This window comes from Opisthocomus hoazin, chromosome 8 (assembly GCF_030867145.1).
Source record: "Opisthocomus hoazin isolate bOpiHoa1 chromosome 8, bOpiHoa1.hap1, whole genome shotgun sequence".
NCBI classification, from domain to species: Eukaryota; Metazoa; Chordata; class Aves; order Opisthocomiformes; family Opisthocomidae; genus Opisthocomus; species Opisthocomus hoazin.
In genome coordinates, this window is record NC_134421.1 from 17,407,101 (window position 1) to 17,427,310 (window position 20,210).

The window sequence follows — 20,210 nt, forward strand, 5'->3', positions numbered from 1 at the left end:
CTTCCCCTTGCATGTGGCTTGAGTGGGAGTACTGGAGCGAGGAACTGCCCTAGCCTGTGCTTGGACACCTTCTGTGATGGTGTTCGGTCCCCTCACAACCCATGTCCTGACATTACCAAGGGGACTGTTGGGAGCTGTCAGCCACACAGGGGTTCCTGAGCCCCAACACAGGCAGTCCTGCAACCACCCCATTCCTCTCTGTTCTTGGCCGAAGCAGGGAAGCTCAGTCTTGTCTCCTTTTGTTCCCAGGAATGACCCACGAAGATATTGTGCAGGAGTCTAAGAAGTACTGGCAGCAGATGGAGGCACATGCCAGCAAACCAGCCAACAGCATGGTAAGTAAGATGCATCTAGGGCTTGCAGCCTGGTTTTGCTTGCAACTGTTCCAGCACTACTTCTGTCTTTGCCTCCCACTGCTGTGCCTGACAGGTCCCAGACAGACCAGGCTGGCCACTGAGAAGGAGGACAGCTGAGAGCTTTCTTGGTTGCAGTGCCAGTGATGAGCTTTGTGCTTTGTTTTGCAGCATTGTGTCTGCTCTGTTCAGTGGTGGGATGAAGCCTCCAGAGCAGGAAGGGGAATCCCCAAAGAGTGGTGCTTCCTGCAACACCTTGCAAGTGAAATCTGGAGACTTTGGGGACCATGGCCACACAGAGTGGGGACCAAAGGTGTCCTGCTGCCCTTTAGTGGCCAAGGGACGATACGGCAGTTTGAAGGGCTCTGTAAGAAATGACTCGTGACCCACAGGACTACTTTAAACGCAGGAGTGGGTGGAACTTGCAGCTCAGGTGCTGCTGAGGCTGGGCAGGGATCTCAGCGGTGCTTTGCTGGGAGACGGCGGCTGTGAGCTTTGCCTTTCTTTGTGCCACCAGTCTCTCAGTGTGAGAGAAGGTCGCTCTGGCTGCACCCTCCAGCACTGCCAAGAGCTTTCTCTGGAGAGGTGTGTTATAAGCAAAGGGCACCTCGTTGGTTGCTTTCTTCCAGCCTGTTGGCTATGGGTGGCACTGCCTTATACTTTGTTTTCCCCAAAGTGGTGTTCTGTAGTGTAGGAGCAGAGCCCACCCAGTGAGGACGATTCCCAGTCCATCCCTGAGGTTGAACTAGAGAATTTTTGCCATTAGAACAGGGAGTTTTTGTTTCTTTAATTACTTTCAGAAGATACGTCTGATGAGATGAGAAACTTCATGCCTCTTAGCAAGCTGTCAGTCGTAGGAGCAGTTCTCTCCCCTGCAAAATGGTGGGGAAAGCGTTGTGTATCCTTTTTGTTCCCACTTGGCAGCTTTCCCCTTGTGGAGGCCTGAGCTCGGCACCCCTTGGCCTGTGCCTTACTGTCAGAGCAAGAGTGCTTCACCTTTGTTTGGGACCTCTCACCCAAGAGTCCCACTACAGAGACCAACACTGAGTGCAGCCTGTGAGCACACTGCAGAGGAGCTGTTTTGTAGGAAAGGAATCTGAGTCACTCGTGTGTAGCAGCTTTTTTTTGGCTCGGTTACAGGCCAGCAGAAGTGTTCTGAAGGCTGCAGGACACTGATGCTGGGCAAAAGCAGGTCTGATGGGCGTGAGTTAGCCCAACAGGAAAGATGCAGGTGACTGCACCGATGCTTGCAGTGGGCTCTATATCCACCTACGTACTGGTTATGCTGCATGGGATGGAGTCATCTTTGAGGAGGTGCTCAGCAACATATCTGCGGCCCATCCGGCTGTTGTGGTCTGAAATGGTTCGCGAAGAGGAATGAGAAGCAGCTGTCCAGAGTAACCAAGGTCTCTAGTTCCCAAAGCCAGTTGACTTGCTTAAAGAGTACGTTCTAGCCTCACAGGAAGCTGAGAAGACAAGTTTCTACAGCCTTGATTATAGGAGAAATGAGCCTGGATGGTCCCTGCAGACAGAGCTGGCTATGATCTCTTTCTGCCTGGTGTGGGGACAGAGGCAGCTGCCTGCATCTCCACAGTGGAGGAAACTAAGTGTGAATTTGCAGTAGTTAGTGACAGTAGTTGGATTTATATCAGCCATCTCTGCCCCATGGGGAGTGAAGTCTAGTGACTGGTTCTGTCCTGCCTGCTGTGGATCTGCCAGCATTTTCCAGAAAGCTGTCTTGCCATTCGCTGTGCATAATCTGGGGATAAAAGAAGACAGATAGATAGACAGCTGTTTTTCTGTAAGCTTTGCAGCTTCTCTGGAGATATTCAAGACCCGCCTGGACAAGGTCGTATGCAGCCTGCTCTAGGTGACACTGCTTCAGCAGGGGGTTTGGACTAGATGATCCACAGGGGTCCCTTCCAACCCCGAACATCCTGTGATTCTGATTCAAATTCACTTTGTCTGGAGGTGCTGCTGTTGGAAGAACAAGTTGCTTAGCACGCATGGTCAGAGCATGTCCTCTGAAGGATGTGGGATCTGGATGCTGTATGAGGGTTTTGTTTCTGGCTGTTGGGACTTGCAGGGCGGCAGAGGAGCAGAAAGAGAAATGCCAGCGCCTGCTACATCAGCTGTCAGGGGGGTGGGCAGAGAGCTACGGTTTCTGGGCCCCATGGGCCCTGTTAGGGCTGATGGCCAACGGCAAAGTCTGGTTGTGCCCCACAAATGCCTGTCACAGAGCTGGACTGCACCCTCCACCCTTCCAGGGCATCAGTTTGTGTGTAGGCGAACCAGCAGCCTTGCTGGTGCAGTCCGAAAGTGCCTACCAGCGGCACTGTCAGTTGTCCGCAGGGATTGGCAGCCTGGTGTTGGCACTGTGCGAGGAGACAGAGTCAAGCTGGTCAGACGCCTGTGTTTGCAATAGCAAGCCGTGGCTTTGGCATCAGCACGTACTCAGACAGAGGGCTGTACTCCAGGGTGAGACGCTGGCTTGCTGCCGAAGACCCCGGGGGCAGGACTAATGTATCTGTTGAGAGATATTTGCTTTTGCCATTATTTTCTCCCATCCAAGCAGGCTAACGTGACTCAGAGTTTTCTCAGCATCCTTCCAGCTTTCGAAGTTGGCTGCCTGGCAAAGACAACTTCCCAGGAGTGCTGTACAAGCAGACCGCTCCTTCCCACCATCCCTTGTGATCCATGCTCAGCCCAGTGCTCTCTGGTCAGCGGAAGCAAAGCCGCTGCCAGGGATTTTGCTGCAGTTTTATCACAGCTGCCACTTGGACTGTTAGCGGCTGAGTGGCGGAGAAAAGAGGCAGGCAGCATACAGGGACCCAGCAGCTGTGATGATGCAGGTCAGGAGACTTAGCAAGAAGTGGAAGATGAAGATACACTGCTTGCTAAACACCTGCCAGGGATCTTGCACTTGGCCCAACAAATTTGGCCCCATAGAGGCTGCCGTGCAGATTGAAGAGGCAGTCAGCAGGAGAGACTGTTGTAGGTAGCTGGGTGTCCTCCCATCGCATCCCCAGGAACTGAGGGGTTTTAGCCCTCATTTTCTCTGGATTTTGAGGGCTATTCTGTTTTTACCCCACTAGCCAGCTGCAGAACCCCCATAAAAGCTGACCTCAGAATTAGCAACTTAGGCATGGAGAGGAAAGGAGAGTCTGTAATAAGGGGTACTTGCCCCTAAGTACAACTCAGTCGATTAGGTGGCTGAGTAACCTGGGCTCCTCATGTAGTCCCCCAAGGCACGTGGCTCCTCCAGAGAGCATTTCAGTGTTGCTGAGAGGGGTTCCTGAAGGTGGGAGACATGAGTAGCCATACTGGGGCTGTTGCTTTCTGCAAAGTAGAGAGCTGTCGTGCCAAACACTTTTATTTACTTGGTTGCCATGGTGCATAGCTAGCACTATATTGTCTGCCTTCACAGCAAGGCGTGGTGCCACAGCCCAAGGCACTTATGCCTGGCTTCATATGCTAGAGCCTCATGTGATACTAATTTCCACCCTCCTGGTTATCAGCAGCCTGCCAGGTATGTGTCTTGCCTTTACAAATACAGTCATGTAGCAGCAGCAGCAGCAGCTTTGATTTTTCACTTGGCTTCTAATCCCCTGGGAGCCTACATGCCCGCTGGATTGACCAGCGGTTTGCATGACTCTGATGAAGAAATGCACAGGGCTTCTTTTGGTTAAGAATTTGTGGAAGAAGCAGCCCAGATCACCAGAATTACCTGAGAAACATTTTCTTTATCTCTGATCCACTGTGCCTTCTGGAGCCACTCAATTTTTATTTTTGCTGGGTCAGTAGATTTGAGCCAAGCTTCCTGGCTATGCTGAGAGATCTGTTGCCTGGAGGATTATATGGCAAGTAGCATGGGGCTGATGAAAGAGAATATGCCACAGCGCCATTTTGTTACCTTAGGCTTGTAGGTTTGGTGGGTCAGTGCTGAGCTGTAGCATAATTTCCTTTGGAGGCCAAGTGGAGATTAAAACTACTGTTCAAAGGCCACACATCTGAGAGGGAGGCACCTCACTGCCTTCTATGATATCCCAGGTCTCAACCCTGCTCATCCCTCCGCCAGCTGCTTTGATGTGTTCTTGGTGGTCACCAGCACTGGTGGAAGCTGACAGATGAACGAGTCATGTGCCGGATGCCACCAGGAAGGCCAACTTGCAGGCGAGTGGGCCAGAATCGTCACTGCTTTTCAGGAGAGATGGTCGTTCTCTGGAAGGGTCCTTTTGCTGGGAAACCCAGAGCAGCGATGGCCTCTTGTAGTCAGCACAGGCAAAGGTCAGCTCTGCGGTCAGCCTTTCACAGCGATGGAGGACCTTTTATGTGTCAGCTCTGCTTCTCCGCCAGACTAGGCCTGGAGGGTGCAGAGTGGTAGTCAATAGCTTATGTGGCGTTTCCTGGAAGATGCTTTGATTCTGGACCGCCTGTGCTTGCTGTTTTCCCTTTGCCAAGGGATGTACATAGGGTCCGTGCTGCTGCTGATCAGTTGCTGGCAGCAGCCTGCTCATCGGGGACACAGTTTGCCAGTCTGCTCGTTGTTACATGCTCAGGGTTAGGAGTCAAGGTACGGCAGCTGGGATGGGCTGCAGTGTGATTAGCAGCCAGAGAACTGCTTTACTGGTACGTGACGTTTGTGCTTCATGGTCAGCTCGATGACCGGGGTGTTCTCTTGTACCCTCACATACTCCCATGCCCAAGGCCACTGGCGTCCAGTCAGGTTTGCTCTTTGGTTTGGAAATGAACTGGAGACACCAGCCTCAGGTCTTCCAGTGGTGATACAGAACGCAAACGGCTTTCCAGAGATTTGCTCAGAAAACACAAGGCAGCGGTGATATGGGACTGGCTCCTTTATTTTTTCTTCACAATCTGTTAGTCATAGTCCCAAAACAGCTTTCTCATGGGGACAGGTAGAAGACCAATCAAGTTAAGTGGCTGAGAGGATATGAAATACGTGCGTTGACAGTTGTACCTCTGTCCAGAGATCACTGCCTGTGAAACCCGGAGCAAAGGAGCTGTGAGAGATGGAAACCTGCCCAGAAATGGCTTGCAAGGGTATCAACAAGAGGGTCCAGCTCTGACTTCAGTGTGTCAAATGCTAGACGTGACATGATCCTCTTGGTCCCAAGGCGGGAGTGGTGGGTCCTGCTCTGTGGCACAGCCTGGCTTCCTCCCGAGGGGGCTTTCTGGGCTGTGCGGCTGAGCCCTCTCCACGGGTAGCGGGTAGCGAGGGGGACGCGGATTGCCCTCCCTGCAGGGAAGCTGGGATTAAGCGCTGGGGCAGGTCTCGCAGAGCTTGTCCGTACACGGAGGTACGCTGCAGGGGTTTCGCAGCCAGGCCTGGTCAGTGCCTGAAGCTGCCAGGCTGGCTGTGCTTTTGGCCAGACGCCAAAGCCCAGGAAATCACACTGGAGCAAGTGGTGGTTTTGCTCCTGTCTGGCATCTTGACGGGGCACCAGCTAATGCCGGCAAAGGAGAGCTGGGCTGTCTCTGGTTTAATCTGGCTTGTCGCTGGCACGTGGGCGTGTGGGGAGCTGCCAGCATCTCCATGGAAGTTTGGGGGGTGCGTTTTGGCTATCTGTCTGAGGTTGTGTTTCTCTTCTGCAGGCTTCTCCACGGGCTCCCACGTCAAGCGCCTTTGACCTCCAGATGAAATTTGTGTGTGGCCAGTGCTGGAGGAACGGGCAGCTGGTGGAGCCAGATAAAGACCTCAAGTACTGTAGTGCCAAAGCCCGCCACTGGTGAGCAATGCAACCTCCTCTTTCTCCCACCCCTCCTCAAGGGCAGGAATTTCTCCTCTTACTTTTTTCAGGGCTTCATGTGTCCTCTTTGGAAGAGGCTGTAAGGTTTCCTAGCAGCTGCTTGCTGCTCAGGGTGTTTCACTATAGCAGGCATTACAAATAGCTGTTTTCCAGTTTCCACCTCTCCTCTTTATTGCTTGTATTTGCTGCCGGAATTGTGCAGACTTACTTCTGGTGCGTGCAGTCTTGCAGTCTAGCTCCCACAAGTCCCTTTTTTCCCAGTTGCTATCATTTCTTCTTAGCAAGGTCACTGAGATAGTTCTCCTCTGCACTTGTTTGTACTCCTGACTGTTTGCAGATGTCCGTCAGGTCACTATTAGCAATGATTGAAGGTGTTCTGCTTCCTTTTAAATGAGTGTACTTGGCTCTTTCACAGCTTTGGTTGCTCTTCTCTGGTATGTGTGTTGGCTGTTTGCGCCTCCTGGCTCCTTGGGGCCCACGAGGATGTTGGGTGTGATTGGATCATAGAATAGTTTGGGTTGGAAGGGACCTTTAAAGGTCATCTAGTCCAACTCTCCTGCAATAAGCAGGGATGTCTTCAACTAGATCAGGTTGCTCAGAGCCCCATCCAACCTGACCTTGAATGTTTCCAGCGACAGGGTATCTACCACCTCTCTGGGTTGTTCGGTGTTTCAGCACCCTCATAATAAAAAATGTCTTCCTTATATCTAGTCTGAATCTACCCTCTGTTAGTTTAAAACCATTACCCCTTGTCCTGTCGCTACAGGCGTTACTAAAAAGTTTGTCCCCATCTTTCTTGTAAGTCCCCTAGAAGAGGAATATTAGCTGGGAGGTCACCACTGGGTCATGGGAACTGTGGCCCGTCTCACCCAGGCAGCCTGGCAGGAGAGGGTGGAAGGGTTTCTAGGACTTCATTTCCCACAACATAAGCTGCAAAGGCACAGTCCAGCATCCTATTGCAAATGTAAGACTTTTGGTGAAAAAGAGACAGAAGCAGCAGTTGCTGGAGAAAGTGAGCAGGTGAGGATCACTTCCAGGAGCAGGAGGCGTATCACCTCTTTGTGCAGCTGCTCAATAGAGCTGAAGATCCCCAGCGCATCTCCTGGTGATGACTTGCTGGTGCTGCAGGAGAATTAATACTTCTGGCACCTGTTCATACGACAGTGCAGTAATGCAGTAATGACTTGCATTTCTACTGCACTTTTCAAATAGAAAATATTCCCAAATGTCTTTCATGGATCTGATTGCACAAGAATTGGCTGCGTCGAAGGGTGGAATGTGGCTGTTTAGTAATCAGTGGTGATGCCATGTGACACCTGGGGGAGACTTTTGTGGCTTTATGAGAAGAGACACCCCAGGAAATATGTGATAAGTACAGGGAGAAATCCTCCTCAAACACCCTGCTGTGGCTTCTCTGTCACGGACGTGCGTATCTAGGAGCAGCTGGATAGTGACAGGGACAAGGTGGACCAGAGGATCTGTTTATCTCTCAATATTTAAGGGTCTCTGAGGAAAACAAAACTTTGTTCTGCTCTTTCTTTTGCCTCTCTTGATTTATTCTCTCTTCTTCAGTTGGACGAAGGAACGTCGCGTCCTGCTGGTGATGTCCAAAGCAAAGAAGAAGTGGGTGTCTGTCCGACCACTGCCTTCCATCCGCAACTTCCCACAGCAATATGATGTAAGCCCCATGCCCAGCATGGCCAGGTGCCCCTTTCCCTTCCCTCCCAGCATGGTGTAGCGCTTTGAGGGCTGGTCCCATGCAGACCTGGCAGGCAAGCAGGCACATGTTGGCTGAGGTGGGAGGCAAGGACTGGCTGAGGGCAGCAACATCTCAAATGCATCCGGCAAAAGGGTGGAGGAGAAGAAGGAGCAGGACCTGTTTAAAGCACTCTGCGCACATATACAAGTTTCTGACATTGCTGCTAATGCAGTCACCGTCTCAAGAAGTGGCTGGCACAGGGTTTGGAAATGAGATTTAAGTTTCCCTTTAGGTCAGGGTTTGTGAATGTGGATGAGAGGCAAGATGGAGCGCTTGGGAGCAGCCTGTCCCTGCCTTTGCTGTGGCTGTGTACTGCTGTAGGTTGTGAAACATGCTCACAATGTGTTTTGAAAGCAAAACTAAGAACTCGGCTAAAAAGCCACGTGCTGTGAGGAAAACCACAAATATCCAGCCTCCAACCCCAGCCCTGAACATGGTGATGGATAGTTTCTCTCTTTCTCTCCTTTCCTTTCTTGGAGAAAGCCCCTCTCTCCCATCTCTCTGGGATCTGCTGCCCCTTAGTCCATGGGCAGGCACAAGGCCGCGCGTGAGGCCTCAAGCAGCCTCCAGTTGCAGGCCAGTTGCTAGAAGCTGGGGAGGGGAGCAAGTGGCTGCTGCAGCAGGAGATGAGGCCAGCAGGTGAGTCACAGATCGTGCAGCAAAGCAGGTTGCCATACGAGTGAGTGCATTGCCTGAGCTCCCACCCAACCCCAGCCAGAGAGGAACCAGGTTGTGTGGGCCACCTGGTCTCCACACTGCTGTCCTCCTCTGGTGGCAGGGCTGGGGGAGAAGGGGTGATCGGTAAATACAATGCTTGGAAAGGTTCTCATTTTCTCTGGCAATGGTGCTGTTAGTAGCTGTGAGGTAAAGTTGCGCTGGTGCGGTCCGAGCAGCCCATGAGGCCACTCCTCACCCGCTGGGAGATGGCTGGAGAATGAGTCACCTTTGGGAACCAGCAACATGACCAGCAGGAGACACCCTTGGGCCAATCCAGGTTGCTCCCTGCTGCTTTGCCCGGGGCCAGCGCTGAGCCTACCTGCACCTGGTGGCCTATAGAAATGGCAACAAGAGAAAGGCCAGGTGCTGAACGGAGCTGCCTGCATATTTGTAGGGAAAACTTGCTCTTCATGTCATCAGGAGCTTGAAGAAAAGAAGCATGAGTTAATGACGTATGAAGTGTCCTGTTTGTGACCTCTGCTGTGTGCCATTTAATGCCCTGGCTGTTTTTTTGAAGCCACTTTCCCCTCTAGAAAGCAGTGTTTCTGCAGATGCTAAATTTTTCTCTCTGTCTTTCAACAGTTGTGTATCCATGCACAAAATGGCAGGAAATGCCAGTATGTGGGCAACTGCTCCTTCGCTCACAGCCCCGAGGAAAGAGACATGTGGACCTTCATGAAGGAAAATAAAAGTGAGTGGGGGAAACATGGGCCAGAGATTATGGGGAGAGGGCAGAGGACATTTGGGCAGTGGACACAGGGTCTGCTAAGACAGACTTTTGACAGCAGAGACACAGCTGAACAGAGCTGGTACCGTGAGCTTAGGTGGGATTATGGGGCAGATGTGTCTACAGTAATTTAGAGCTGCTCTTTTCATAAATGTGCATGTGTATCTTGAGTCCCTCACTCTGGGACTAGCACACATTGGTGCCATGTTTTGCATTGCTCCATTGCTGCCCTCCCTTTCTGCAGCTCTTTAAATCCACCCTGTTCTGTCCCTCCAGTTGCCTGTACTGTCCCAGGCCTGGCTCCTCATGGAGCTCTGCCAAAGCACCAGTCCTGACCTGTAGCTTCTCCTGTATCTTTCTTGTCTGTCTTTTATCTGCCTTGGCTTTCTTGCCCATTTCTGCTCATATCCCTTGTTCCTGGGCTGCGGCACTCCCTTTTTATGGCATTGTATTGAAAGGGGTGGATTTGAGATCCTGAATGAGAACATTGTTGGGTGGTGCCTTTGTGGAGAAGCTTGTTGGAATTAATTATGCAGGCTCCCAACTTACCTTTTGGGGGATAGCTGAGGGATTGGCCATGTCCTGGACGGCCAGCTCTCTGGCAGCAATCGTTGTTTATTCAGACTAGCAGCAAGCTGGGAAAAAAGACTGTCTTTGTAAGGCCGGGTGCTCACCTAGCTTTGTTGGGAGATGCTGGAAAGCTTGAAGGGTTTCAGGCCTGCCCTGAGTTTGTTCGGTCTTTGTGCTTGGATGGAGGGTCTTTCTCTCTGCTGGGCCAAGCGCTGTTACTTGTTACAGTTGGAGCCATTTTGTTGCTGAGGCCTTTAAAGCACATCAGACCAGTCTGGGTGTGTTAGCTCAAGCACAAAGGTGAATCTCCAAACGACAGCCTTGTTTCAGTTTGGGGGAATTTGCATTCATTATCCCCAATTTCCTTGAGTTCCTCAATTACCCATTTAGCTAGGAGTAAATCACTAACGCATTGCACTTACAGCATCACATGGGTGTCTGCAAACATTTACCTTTCCATAGGCTCTCTCAGAAGCTGATCTTGGAAAGACAGAGGTGCAGTCAAAGCTCACAGCCAAAATTTTCCTTCCCACTAGTATCCTGAGTGGATTTTAAACCAAAAGCATCAAGAGACATCGACTGCACTCCTCTGGGCAGGTTTTGAGCTTGGGGCAAGCTATCATTAGGTCTTCCTCTCCTCCCCGGTGCTTCCTGTGGCCAGCTTGCTTAAGGGCTCTCCTCCCTCTCGAGTGCTGAGGCTGAAGCTTAGGCTTAGAAGGAAGGGATGGATCTGAATCCAGCTCCTGGCTGGAGCGAGATGTCTGCTGAGGTCAAGCAGAATCAGGCCTGATGGAGAAACACCTTGTGGGGTAAAGTCCATGGAGATCTTGGGGCACTTTACCTCTTCCCTGGATGCTTTGTGTGGCTGCAGTCACAGTTGCCCCTCAATTCAGAGAAGACACCTTGCTGCACCAGGCAGTGTGGTGTGAATTTGGTTCCTCTCCCCAGGGCTCTCATCTGTGGAGGTGCCATCGGGCCTCCCAAGCTCAAGGGCTTTGGTCTGACAGCAGGTGCTGCTGCACAGCAGAGGGGAGGGAAGGGCTGCCCCCGCGTTGGTCTTTTTCCTGTAGTTTGTGCGTGGTGCAGGAGGTTGTCCAAGTGACTTCACGGGTCGCCTTTGTGCAGTACTAGATATGCAGCAGACCTATGACATGTGGCTAAAGAAACACAATCCCGGGAAGCCTGGAGAGGGGACACCGCTCACCTCGCGAGAAGGGGAGAAGCAGATCCAGATGCCCACCGACTACGCTGACATCATGGTAATCAGCTGATCTCTTGTCCTTCATCCCTCCTCCTCCTCAGTGCTGATAGACTGCCCCTCTCCTGTGCTCCAGGGGTGAGCTAGCAGGGACTGCATTGCTCTTGTGGGAAAGAGCTGCTGCTAATGCAGGTTAAGTGGGCAGCTTGGAGCAGCACAGCAAGGGCAGCACAGATGAGGGGGGAAGAGACTGACCCGGGGTCAGCAAGGCTCGGCGATGGCGGTTCTGTTAATCCTCAAGTCAGTAGGAGTCTACCTCAGGTTCCCTTCTATGTGGGCTCAGCCTCTCCCTGGGGTTCCTGCATGCGCCCCTGGGAAAGCTGGCAGAGCCACTGCTGGCCTGTCGGAAAAGAGGAAGAAGCTTGGAGAAGAGCTGGGTGGAGAGCACAGAGGCCTGGGAGAACTAGAGGCAGCTGTGTCTCCTTAGTCCAGGGGTGGTGGCTGCTGTAAGGGTTTGTGCTGCTGAAGAGTCTTGCAGCGCCTGGGGGCCCTGCAGGCAGACCCCATCTGGACCGTCAGCAGGGCCAGGGCAGCCGTGTCGGTGAGCTGAGCTGTCCTGGTCTCTGAGCCCGTGCACGCTGTAGAGAGCTGTCGACAGAGCATCTTCTCTGCTCCCCCTTAGTGGCAGCACAATGCCTGAAGATGACATGGCAAGGAGGTGTGGGAGGTCGTAGACTTGAGTGGAGCTTCCAGAATGCTCTGGAAGGAGAGGGGGAGAGGCAGTGCCAGCACGGGGAGGGCCGATGGGTGTGACTTAGCGCACTGACTGGCCCTTTGCCCTGTCTGCACTGGTTAGATGGGCTACCACTGCTGGCTCTGCGGGAAGAACAGCAACAGCAAGAAGCAATGGCAGCAGCACATCCAGTCGGAGAAGCACAAGGAGAAGGTCTTCACCTCAGACAGTGACTCCAGCTGCTGGAGCTACCGCTTCCCCATGGGCGAGTTCCGGCTCTGCGAAAGGTAGGGTTGTCTTGTCTCCCTCCGGTGCTGCAGGGACAGGGCAACAGGTCCAGGGCCTCCGTCATCCCTCCTCCTCCTCTCACAGAGTCCCCAAGGACTTCTGCCTGGAGGAGGAGTGGAATGATCTGACAGGTTTGGGTGATGGTGATGCTGCCGTTGGACCCCAGAGGTGCTCAGCCACACTACTGAGTGGTAAAAAGACATTCCTGAGCACGTGTCTTCAGAGAAGGAGAGCGAGCTTCATGTCCGCACCTGTGCCCTCTGTGGCCAAGGTGCTCTCAGGCTGCTGAACAGTCTGCTTGGCCCGATGCTTGGGGGAATCCCAGGTGCTCTATTAAATGGTTTGAATGCCTCACACCCTCTGAATCGGTGCCTCGAGGTGTCTTCAGAAGGCTTGTGATGGTTAGAAATGCCATTTTGGTTAGAGAGAAGGCTCTGTCTTTCGTGGCTGTTACCTGGCATTTCCTCTCTCATGTGGTGGTTTCTCCTCATCCCTGCTGGTCCGGTTCCAGCTCACATTGTTTTGTTCTGTTGACTAAATCCCCTCGTGGATGTTGCTCTGTTCGCTGCTCTGTTTCTGCGCCCAGCCTCCCTGTTGCCTTCCCCGGCTGCACCTGGATTTGTAGGAATCGCTTCTTCCTCAGAAAGGAGAGTTCGCAGCGTGCTTCAGTGGGCCCTGGTCGAGTGTCCCAGAGGGGGAGCTCAAAACCCTGTCCGGGGGGTGCCCTCCTGATCGCGCTCCTTGTGCTGACAGGTTCCAGAAGAGCAAGGTGTGCCCCGACGGAGAGGAGTGTCGCTATGCCCATGGCCAGGACGAGCTGACCGAGTGGCTGGATCGGAGGGAGGTGCTGAAGCAGAAACTGGCCAAAGCCCGCAAGGACATGCTGCTCTGCCCCAGGGATGACGACTTTGGGAAATACAACTTCCTATTGCGGGATGGCGTATAGCAAGGGTTCGGGGGGGAGCCTGTCGGCTGGAGAGACATGGGGCGGGTTTTCCAAGAGTGGCAGTAACAGGGAGAGCGGGATCTGTGTCTCGCAAAGAGAACTTTTTCTTTTCTTTTGTTTTAAGGTTATGAGACGATGATTTATTAGTGGTTAATGAAATCGTGAATTTGATTCTCCTTGGCCAGCGAACGCCATGCTCACTGAGTTTGTGATCTGTCCTGTCTCTCTTCTTTCCTTCAAATTCTCCTTCCTCTCCATCTTTTTGGTTTTGCTGTCCTTCATTCAGAGGAATGAATCCAGTCTGTACTGGGCTGCAAATAGGAGAATTTCTCCTTGTGTCATTCTCCTACCCTTCATTTCGGAGTGCAGCTGCAGAGGTCCATAGGACAAGGCTGAGAGAAAGGGCCAGATGTCTGGTGAAAAGGTGACCGTGAAGTTCATGTGTTCCTTTTCTCAGTGCTGCAGAGCAAGCCCCGCTTACGCTATTGCAGCCAGCCTGCTCTCCTGAGAGTTCAGTACCAGAAGAATTAGGAATTGAGGTGCAGAAGAAGGAAAACCACTAGATCTGGATTAAAACATCTAGGCTTAAGCTCCTGCTGTCTGTATTGCCCTGAGGCATCAACTGGCGCTGAGAAGGGTAACAGCCACCTGGTATAAAGAGTGTAGCTAAAAGCAGCAAGGTAGTAAAACTGCTTGCTGCAGCAGGAGCTGGATTGTAGGTGACTTCAGACTGCTTCCGCTGACTGTACCCGGAAAGCAAATTGGTGACTTCTCATTAGATGACTTTCTCAGTGTGCGACAGGTATTCAGGGTGGGTAGTTTTGGTTTGGCTCTTTGGCTGGCGTGGCTGGTGCAGGTAAGGCTGAAGCCATCTAGAAGGTGTAGTGGAGACTGTGACACACCCTGTGTCACCGTGCTGCCCGCAGTGGTATCAGTCAGGAGGAAGGCTGTAGCCAAAAGGAGCCCGTGTTTCTGTGTCGGCTTGTATTCTGCAGAGAGAGGGAGGTAGTGGGGGGTCTCTTCTTGCTCTTTATGTGGCGTCTGTTAGTGGTTATTTAGAGCTGCTTTATTTAGAGCTGCATTTTTCCCTGCACTGCCAGAAGAGCCGGGTGGCGACCTATTTAAAAGGACACCGACAAGCAGCATGGGTGATGCTTTGATGATGGGAATCCAGCTGGAAGGGTGCTTTCCCTCCTCCCCTCCTCCTCGGACACACAGTGCAGCTAGGGTGCAACCCAGGGCAGGGACCACGGTGGAGGGCGAGTGGCACGGTGGGACCCGGCCATGCGCCTGCTCCTGTCCTGCCTGACATGTGCCATGATGAGGGAACCAGTGATGCTGACCTCTGGGCCGGGATTTTTGGCTCCTGTAGTGGCAGCGGTGAGAGGCAGTACTGCTCTGTATGCCAGCCTTGCCCTTTCTGGCAGTCTCATCCTGTAAGCAGTAAACGCGTGTCCTGTCCTGAGCTTCCCTCTCCTTCTCTCTTCTGCAGTCCAGCTGCGCTCTGCAGGTTTGCGTGCGTGGATGGCACCATCCACTCAAACACAAACACACCTCCCTCGCAGCCTTCGTGGGGGATATCTTTTTCACATAGAGTCTCCCAGGACAGCAAGCTCAGAGCCCTCAGGGCTGGCAGCGCTGTATCTGTGGTAATTAAAATCTGGCCATGAACCGCTCGGTGCTTTGGCATTGCTCCCCCTTTTCCTCCCTGTTCCCATATCCCTGGGGTTCCCGGCTTCAAGAGAGATGGGATGTGGAAATGCAGGAGACATGGAAATGCAGGAGATGCTGTGGGGGCTGCTGGCACCTTTGCAAACCAGCCTCCAAGTGGGTGCATCAGCTCCACTGGAGCCATTACAGCCCAGGAACAGAGTGCGCTGCATGCTGGTCTGGGGTCTTTCCCAGGATATTATGTGCTCCAGGTAAGCTGAATGTTCCTCTGAGCTTGTTTCCTCTCCTTTAAAATGTGGATGGAGGTCACTGGTTTGGTACGAGCTTCGCTGCTTGGCTCTGCAGCACCTTAAGATGTGGCCTGGAAGGAGCCAGGACCATGACGTCTGATGATACGCAGGTGGCTTGCTGGGAGAAGAGAGGAGGGAAGTGGTGATTTCCACCTCTGCCCCTGTGTGGGGAGAAGGACGAGGTGGGAATGGATCTGTAGTGCTGTGGGGAAAGAGTGCGACCAACGCAATGTCAGACATGGCAGTTTTTGAGTGGTCAGGTGCTGGATTTTCTCCTCTGCCCTTCGCTGTAGCTGTCCAGATCATACCTTCTCCTGGTGCTCCTTGTGCTCAACTGGTCAACTTTATAAACAGGGAGAGACGGGGGAGGAGGTAGGCATCATCTCCAGGGTTGTCTTGTCCTGCTCTTCTTGGGCAGGGTCACCAAGGAAGCAAATCTGTGGCAGGGAACGTTGGGATGTGTTTTACTGTTAAAACAAACCTGCATCTCTCGTGTGACTGGGGTTCGCTGCGCCGTGATTTCTCATACGATAACTTGTTTAGGTTGCGGAGTGGGTCGCTGTCCCCTCTCCCCGTCTCTGCGATGAGGGCCCAGCCGCTCCTCGGTGGGGCTTTGGAGGGAGGGAGCGGGGCCGAGGCGGGGAGAGGGCGAGCGTGTGTGAGGTGAGGGAGGCCCACGGTCACGGGGGTTGCGTCAAGTATCTCTCTTTGTTTTCCCTGATCTGATAACCTGGTCTGTGGTGTTGCAGTACTTTGTTACCAGGCTTGTTTTAGTGTGTATATATGTGACCCCTCCCATGAAACATATATACACAGGTATTAAATATATCGCTCTATATAATATTATATGTGTGTGGTATCGAAGGAATCTTTTAAATGAAGGTAAAGGAAAAGGACTCGGGCCAGGAAACGCAGCATCTCCAGTTTAAATATGAATACTTTTATTTGGGATAGGGAAAGGGAAATAACGAAGAGGGGAGGATTTTATATAGATAGGTATAACTTTTGAGATGGGACAGGTTTCCCTGTTCGCATTTTTGAAACCCCCTTGGATGCCCTCACAGTCCCATCTCAGTGAAAGAGTATTATACTGCTAACTAGCGAGTAAAGTTTTAATGATAAGGCTTTGCTTATATTATTGAAAGGGACACCGTGAAAGGCAGAAAGCTTCACACTTGACTTCCCAGGCTCACTTTATCAAGCCAAGAGGGTTTTCTTCAGCACGTTGGGTACTCTCAGCAGAACTGTTCAGCGCTCGCGGCCCTACAACCCGTAGACCCCAAGTTGTACGGCTGCTTTAGCAGCGCATTCACCGGACCCTCTGATAACTCTCTCTTTTCTTCATTTGTGTGAGAGGAGAAGAAAATTTTGCAACGCAGAACCAAGTTCGGGTGTTATTAACAAAAGAAGCAATGTTTTAATTTTATAACATCAGAAGAACATCTCGTATCCTGTAAAGTCACCACAGGCACGCACACTGGCACAGAGTAGAGACTTTGATTTAGATCAGCTTGTTAAATGCTGAAGGACTTAGTGAAAATACTTTCCCAAATCCTTTGGTAGGGACAGGGATTTAGGTGACGCTGGTGTTGGAGTTAACCTGACCTTTACAGGGGGAAGTAAAGAAACCCAAATATACCCTACTTAGCTTTTATGAAACTGTATGTCAAAAATGGATGGATTTTAGCAAGTGAGAGAAAAAGATAGCAAGGGGATGCTGCAGTTCTGAGCTGCGGAGTAATGATTTCGAGTCCTTTAATATGTCTTTGTATTAATATAATTTAAGAATACCACGCTTTACTATTAAAAAATAACTTAGTATCTTTCATAAGGTCTAGTATCAGGATAATAATGTAGATGTTTTAACAACATTTTTGGTTTTGTTCTTAAATAAATAAAAAAAAACAGACTTGCTTCTTTTAGCCTTTGTAATAGAAAATAAAAGTGTGCACTTTAAACCCTCTCCTGATCCAGTGTGTGTTTTCATTTTTCAAATAGCCCGCAAAGGCTTTTTGTCTTGGTTTCAGGTTTCCGTGCTATAAGGAGGGAAGCGAAGGGCAGACTGCAGGCATTGGGTCGCTTTCGCTTTCTGCCATGCTGAAGTACGATCCACCGCTCTTCTTGCGGAGTAAAAAATTGCCTATGTGTGCATTAACAGATTCTGCAGTTCTTCATCAGCCACACAGTTCTGGTGAACTTTAGGTGTGTTGAAGATTTTGGTTTTTTCTTTCTTTCCCCCAAGAATCTACGTGCTCGGCATTAACACATAGTTTCAGGTGTTTGGGTAACCTCCGTTTTGAAACCTGCACTAACCAGGTCTTGTAATCACCTGCATCTAGAGGTGGTTCCGCTGTGTAGGCTGCTCTGTTCAGCTGGGTCAGCCAGCGCTTTTGCCTGCCAGCGTGCACCCTGGCAGGGGAAATGCCCGCAGCCCTGCACACCGAGTCATACGCAGCTGGGGCCGTGAGAAGTGTCTGTGCAGATTTCCCCTGGAGAGGATGCTGTGTGGTGGAGATCGCATCTTGGGGGAAGAGGTCAGTGTGAAAACATTTACTATTAAAACTGTTTTCTCTATTTTTCAAATCCATCATGGTGCAGATGAATCTGGATTCTTGATGAAGCCAAAACTGGAGATGTGGCAAAGATGAGGGAGTCCCGTGGAGACACCTTGCTGCTGCTGTAGAAACTGGTGGAGTGACCAGGAGGTCACACCCAGTGAGACCTGAGGAGATTTGGTATGCATCTCCCCGATGCGCCTAGGTACAGACACAAGGACTCGTGTCCTTCTGGTCAGAGGAGGAGAGGCCTGAATACAAGCTTGTACTGCAGAAGGAATAAGGAGACCAGTGCACTGCTAAGGAACATCTACTGGGTACGTGCAATGTGAGAGCCATTAGTTTTACACTTCAAAGATTATTGAGGCCATGCTGGCAAGAGTGAGGGTAGCTTTTCCAGTATGATGGAGACCAAAACTGTCAAATCGCGAGGCAGACAAAGCATGAGGAGAAAAACGGCAATGTTTTCCTTGCAGGTTTGAGCCTCAGCTGTAAACCTCTGCTCACCACTGTTTCTTCATTGAAGAAAAGAAACCTGTATTTTGGAGAGGCAGGGCAAGGAGCGGTGATTGCAGCATTCGGATTCTCCTAGGAACTTCAGCAGATACAAAGACAAGGGGGAGACCCCCTGGTCAGCCAGGAAGGGTCCGGGTCCGATGGAGGATTGAGAGGAGCAGGGTAGAGACCCCTGAGAAGTGGGAGAAAGGCTTCGTACTGAAGACATTTAATGCCATCACACAGCAACCTGGCAGAGGGAGTTTGCCTGGCAAAGATTGCTCCTCCCCCTCTACTCTGCCCTAGTGAGGCCCCATCTGGAGTACTGTGTCCAGTTCTGGGCTCCCCAGTTCAAGAAAGATGAGGAGCTACTGGAGAGAGTCCAGCGGAGGGCTACGAGGATGATGGGGGGACTGGAGCAACTGTCCTATGAGGAAAGGCTGAGGGAGCTGGGCTTGTTCAGCCTGAAGAAGAGAAGGCTAAGAAGGGACCTTATAAATGCCTATAAATATCTGAAGGGTGGGTGTCAGGAGGATGGGGCCAGACTCTTTTAAGTGGTGCCCAGCGACAGGACAAGGGGCAACGGGCACAAACTGAAGCACAGGAAGTTCCGTCTGGACATGAGGAAGAACTTCTTCCCTCTGAGGGTGACGGAGCACTGGAACAGGCTGCCTAGAGAGGTTGTGGAGTCTCCTTCTTTGGAGATATTCAAGACCCACCTGGACAAGGTCCTGTGCAGCCTGCTCTGGGTGACCCTGCTTTGGCAGGGGGGTTGGACTAGGTGATCCACAGAGGACCCTTCCAACCCCGACCATTCTGTGATTCTGTGAAAGATTGCAAGCTGCAGATGAGATTCCTGAGCAATTCTGTGACCGAGTCTGTATGCCCACACTATAGGGAAACATTTCTGGGCGGTGACAGCAGGTGGTGCGAATGCTGTCATCGCTCTTAATTGTGTTTGCTGAAGCCGTTGCAACTAAGAGCAGGGCCGTGTTGCATTGTGCCCTGTGCGTGGAGAGCAGCAGAGACTTCCAGCGGAGGTTTGCTGGACACTGGCTGGGGTGGAGGGCGCAGAGGACGTAATACTGTAGGGCCCTTGTAGGGTGAGAAACGTTGGGCAGAAAGCGATGTCCTAAATGGCAAAAGAGGGCTGGATGGGAGTGAGCGGTGGGAGGAAAGTGGAGGAGGAAAGGTTACAGGAGCACTGGCTGGAGCAGCCAGCCGTTTGGTGTGGGCGGAGGAAGGTGCTGAACGGACTTGGTTGGGTGCCTGTGGGGTGGCTCTGGGCAGAAGTCCTGTGGCCAGCTCGCTCCTGGAGCTACCTGGAAGGCTGTGGGCATAGCTCAGGAGCTCTGCGCCATGCCTCGTCCAGCCTCTCTCTTTCTCCCCAGCATGGGAGGGGACGGGACAGGGCCCATCCATTCCCAATAACCTCCCTCCCTTCCCTGCTGCATTCTCGCCTCCAGCTTCTCTGTGGTTCCCCCTCCAGGCAGGAGCAGCAGGTCCTGGTGCCCCCAGGGCAGGGGTGGTGTTTCCTGAAAGCACATCCAGGTGCAGCAAGGACAAGGGCAGGGATCAGATGAGGTGACAGCTCCAGCTGACTCCTTCCCCACTGCAGCAGTCCTGGCCCTGGCAGCTCCTGAGACTGCCCCTTCAGTGGGTGCTCCTCTGCAGTTTAGCTTGTGGATGGCAGCACCCCAGAAAAGTCCTGCTTTTTCCTGACAGCCTTGGGAGGCAGAGGCGTAGCAGAGTCCCAGGAAATAAGGCTGTTTGTTACTGTCTAGATTAATCCTCCCAAAAATGGCATTTACCCAGGGCTGGGATGGAAATCTCTAAACCCAGATGCCAGAGTAAATTTGGCTTGCTTGGAACCAGAAAAATGCTCAGCGCTGGAGGTGCTCTTTGGTTTATTTCCCTTGTTCTCTGTGGATTTCCTCTGTCTGCCTTAGCTGTGGGATTTCAGTAGCGCTGGGGCCCTCCAGGCAGACGGTCGGGAAGGACAAGGAGCTGCATAGTTTCTCTAATTGAATACCAAGGCACGCTCCCCTGTCTGTACCTCAGCAAAGCTCAGAGGCAGAGAGGGAAAGTCCTGCTTCCACGGGAGCAAGATGGCCTCAATTTTTCTCAGCCAAACGGCTTG

At 51.9% G+C, this 20,210-nt stretch overlaps 1 protein-coding gene across 4 annotated transcripts in view; it reads left to right on the forward strand.

Moving 5' to 3' along the window:
- Positions 1–16,983, forward strand: part of ZC3H7B (zinc finger CCCH-type containing 7B) — a 46,987-nt gene extending 30,004 nt beyond the window's left edge. For all 4 annotated transcript variants that reach the window (XM_075427764.1, XM_075427766.1, XM_075427767.1 and 1 more), the window contains exons 17-23: positions 250–335; positions 5,967–6,100; positions 7,694–7,799; positions 9,180–9,288; positions 11,020–11,153; positions 11,949–12,112; positions 12,867–16,983. In XM_075427764.1, the coding sequence (XP_075283879.1) occupies positions 250–335; positions 5,967–6,100; positions 7,694–7,799; positions 9,180–9,288; positions 11,020–11,153; positions 11,949–12,112; positions 12,867–13,059 (926 nt within the window). In that variant the 3' untranslated portion in view covers positions 13,060–16,983. The remainder of the gene's footprint in view (positions 1–249; positions 336–5,966; positions 6,101–7,693; positions 7,800–9,179; positions 9,289–11,019; positions 11,154–11,948; positions 12,113–12,866) is intronic.
- Positions 16,984–20,210: the final 3,227 nt, after the last annotated feature.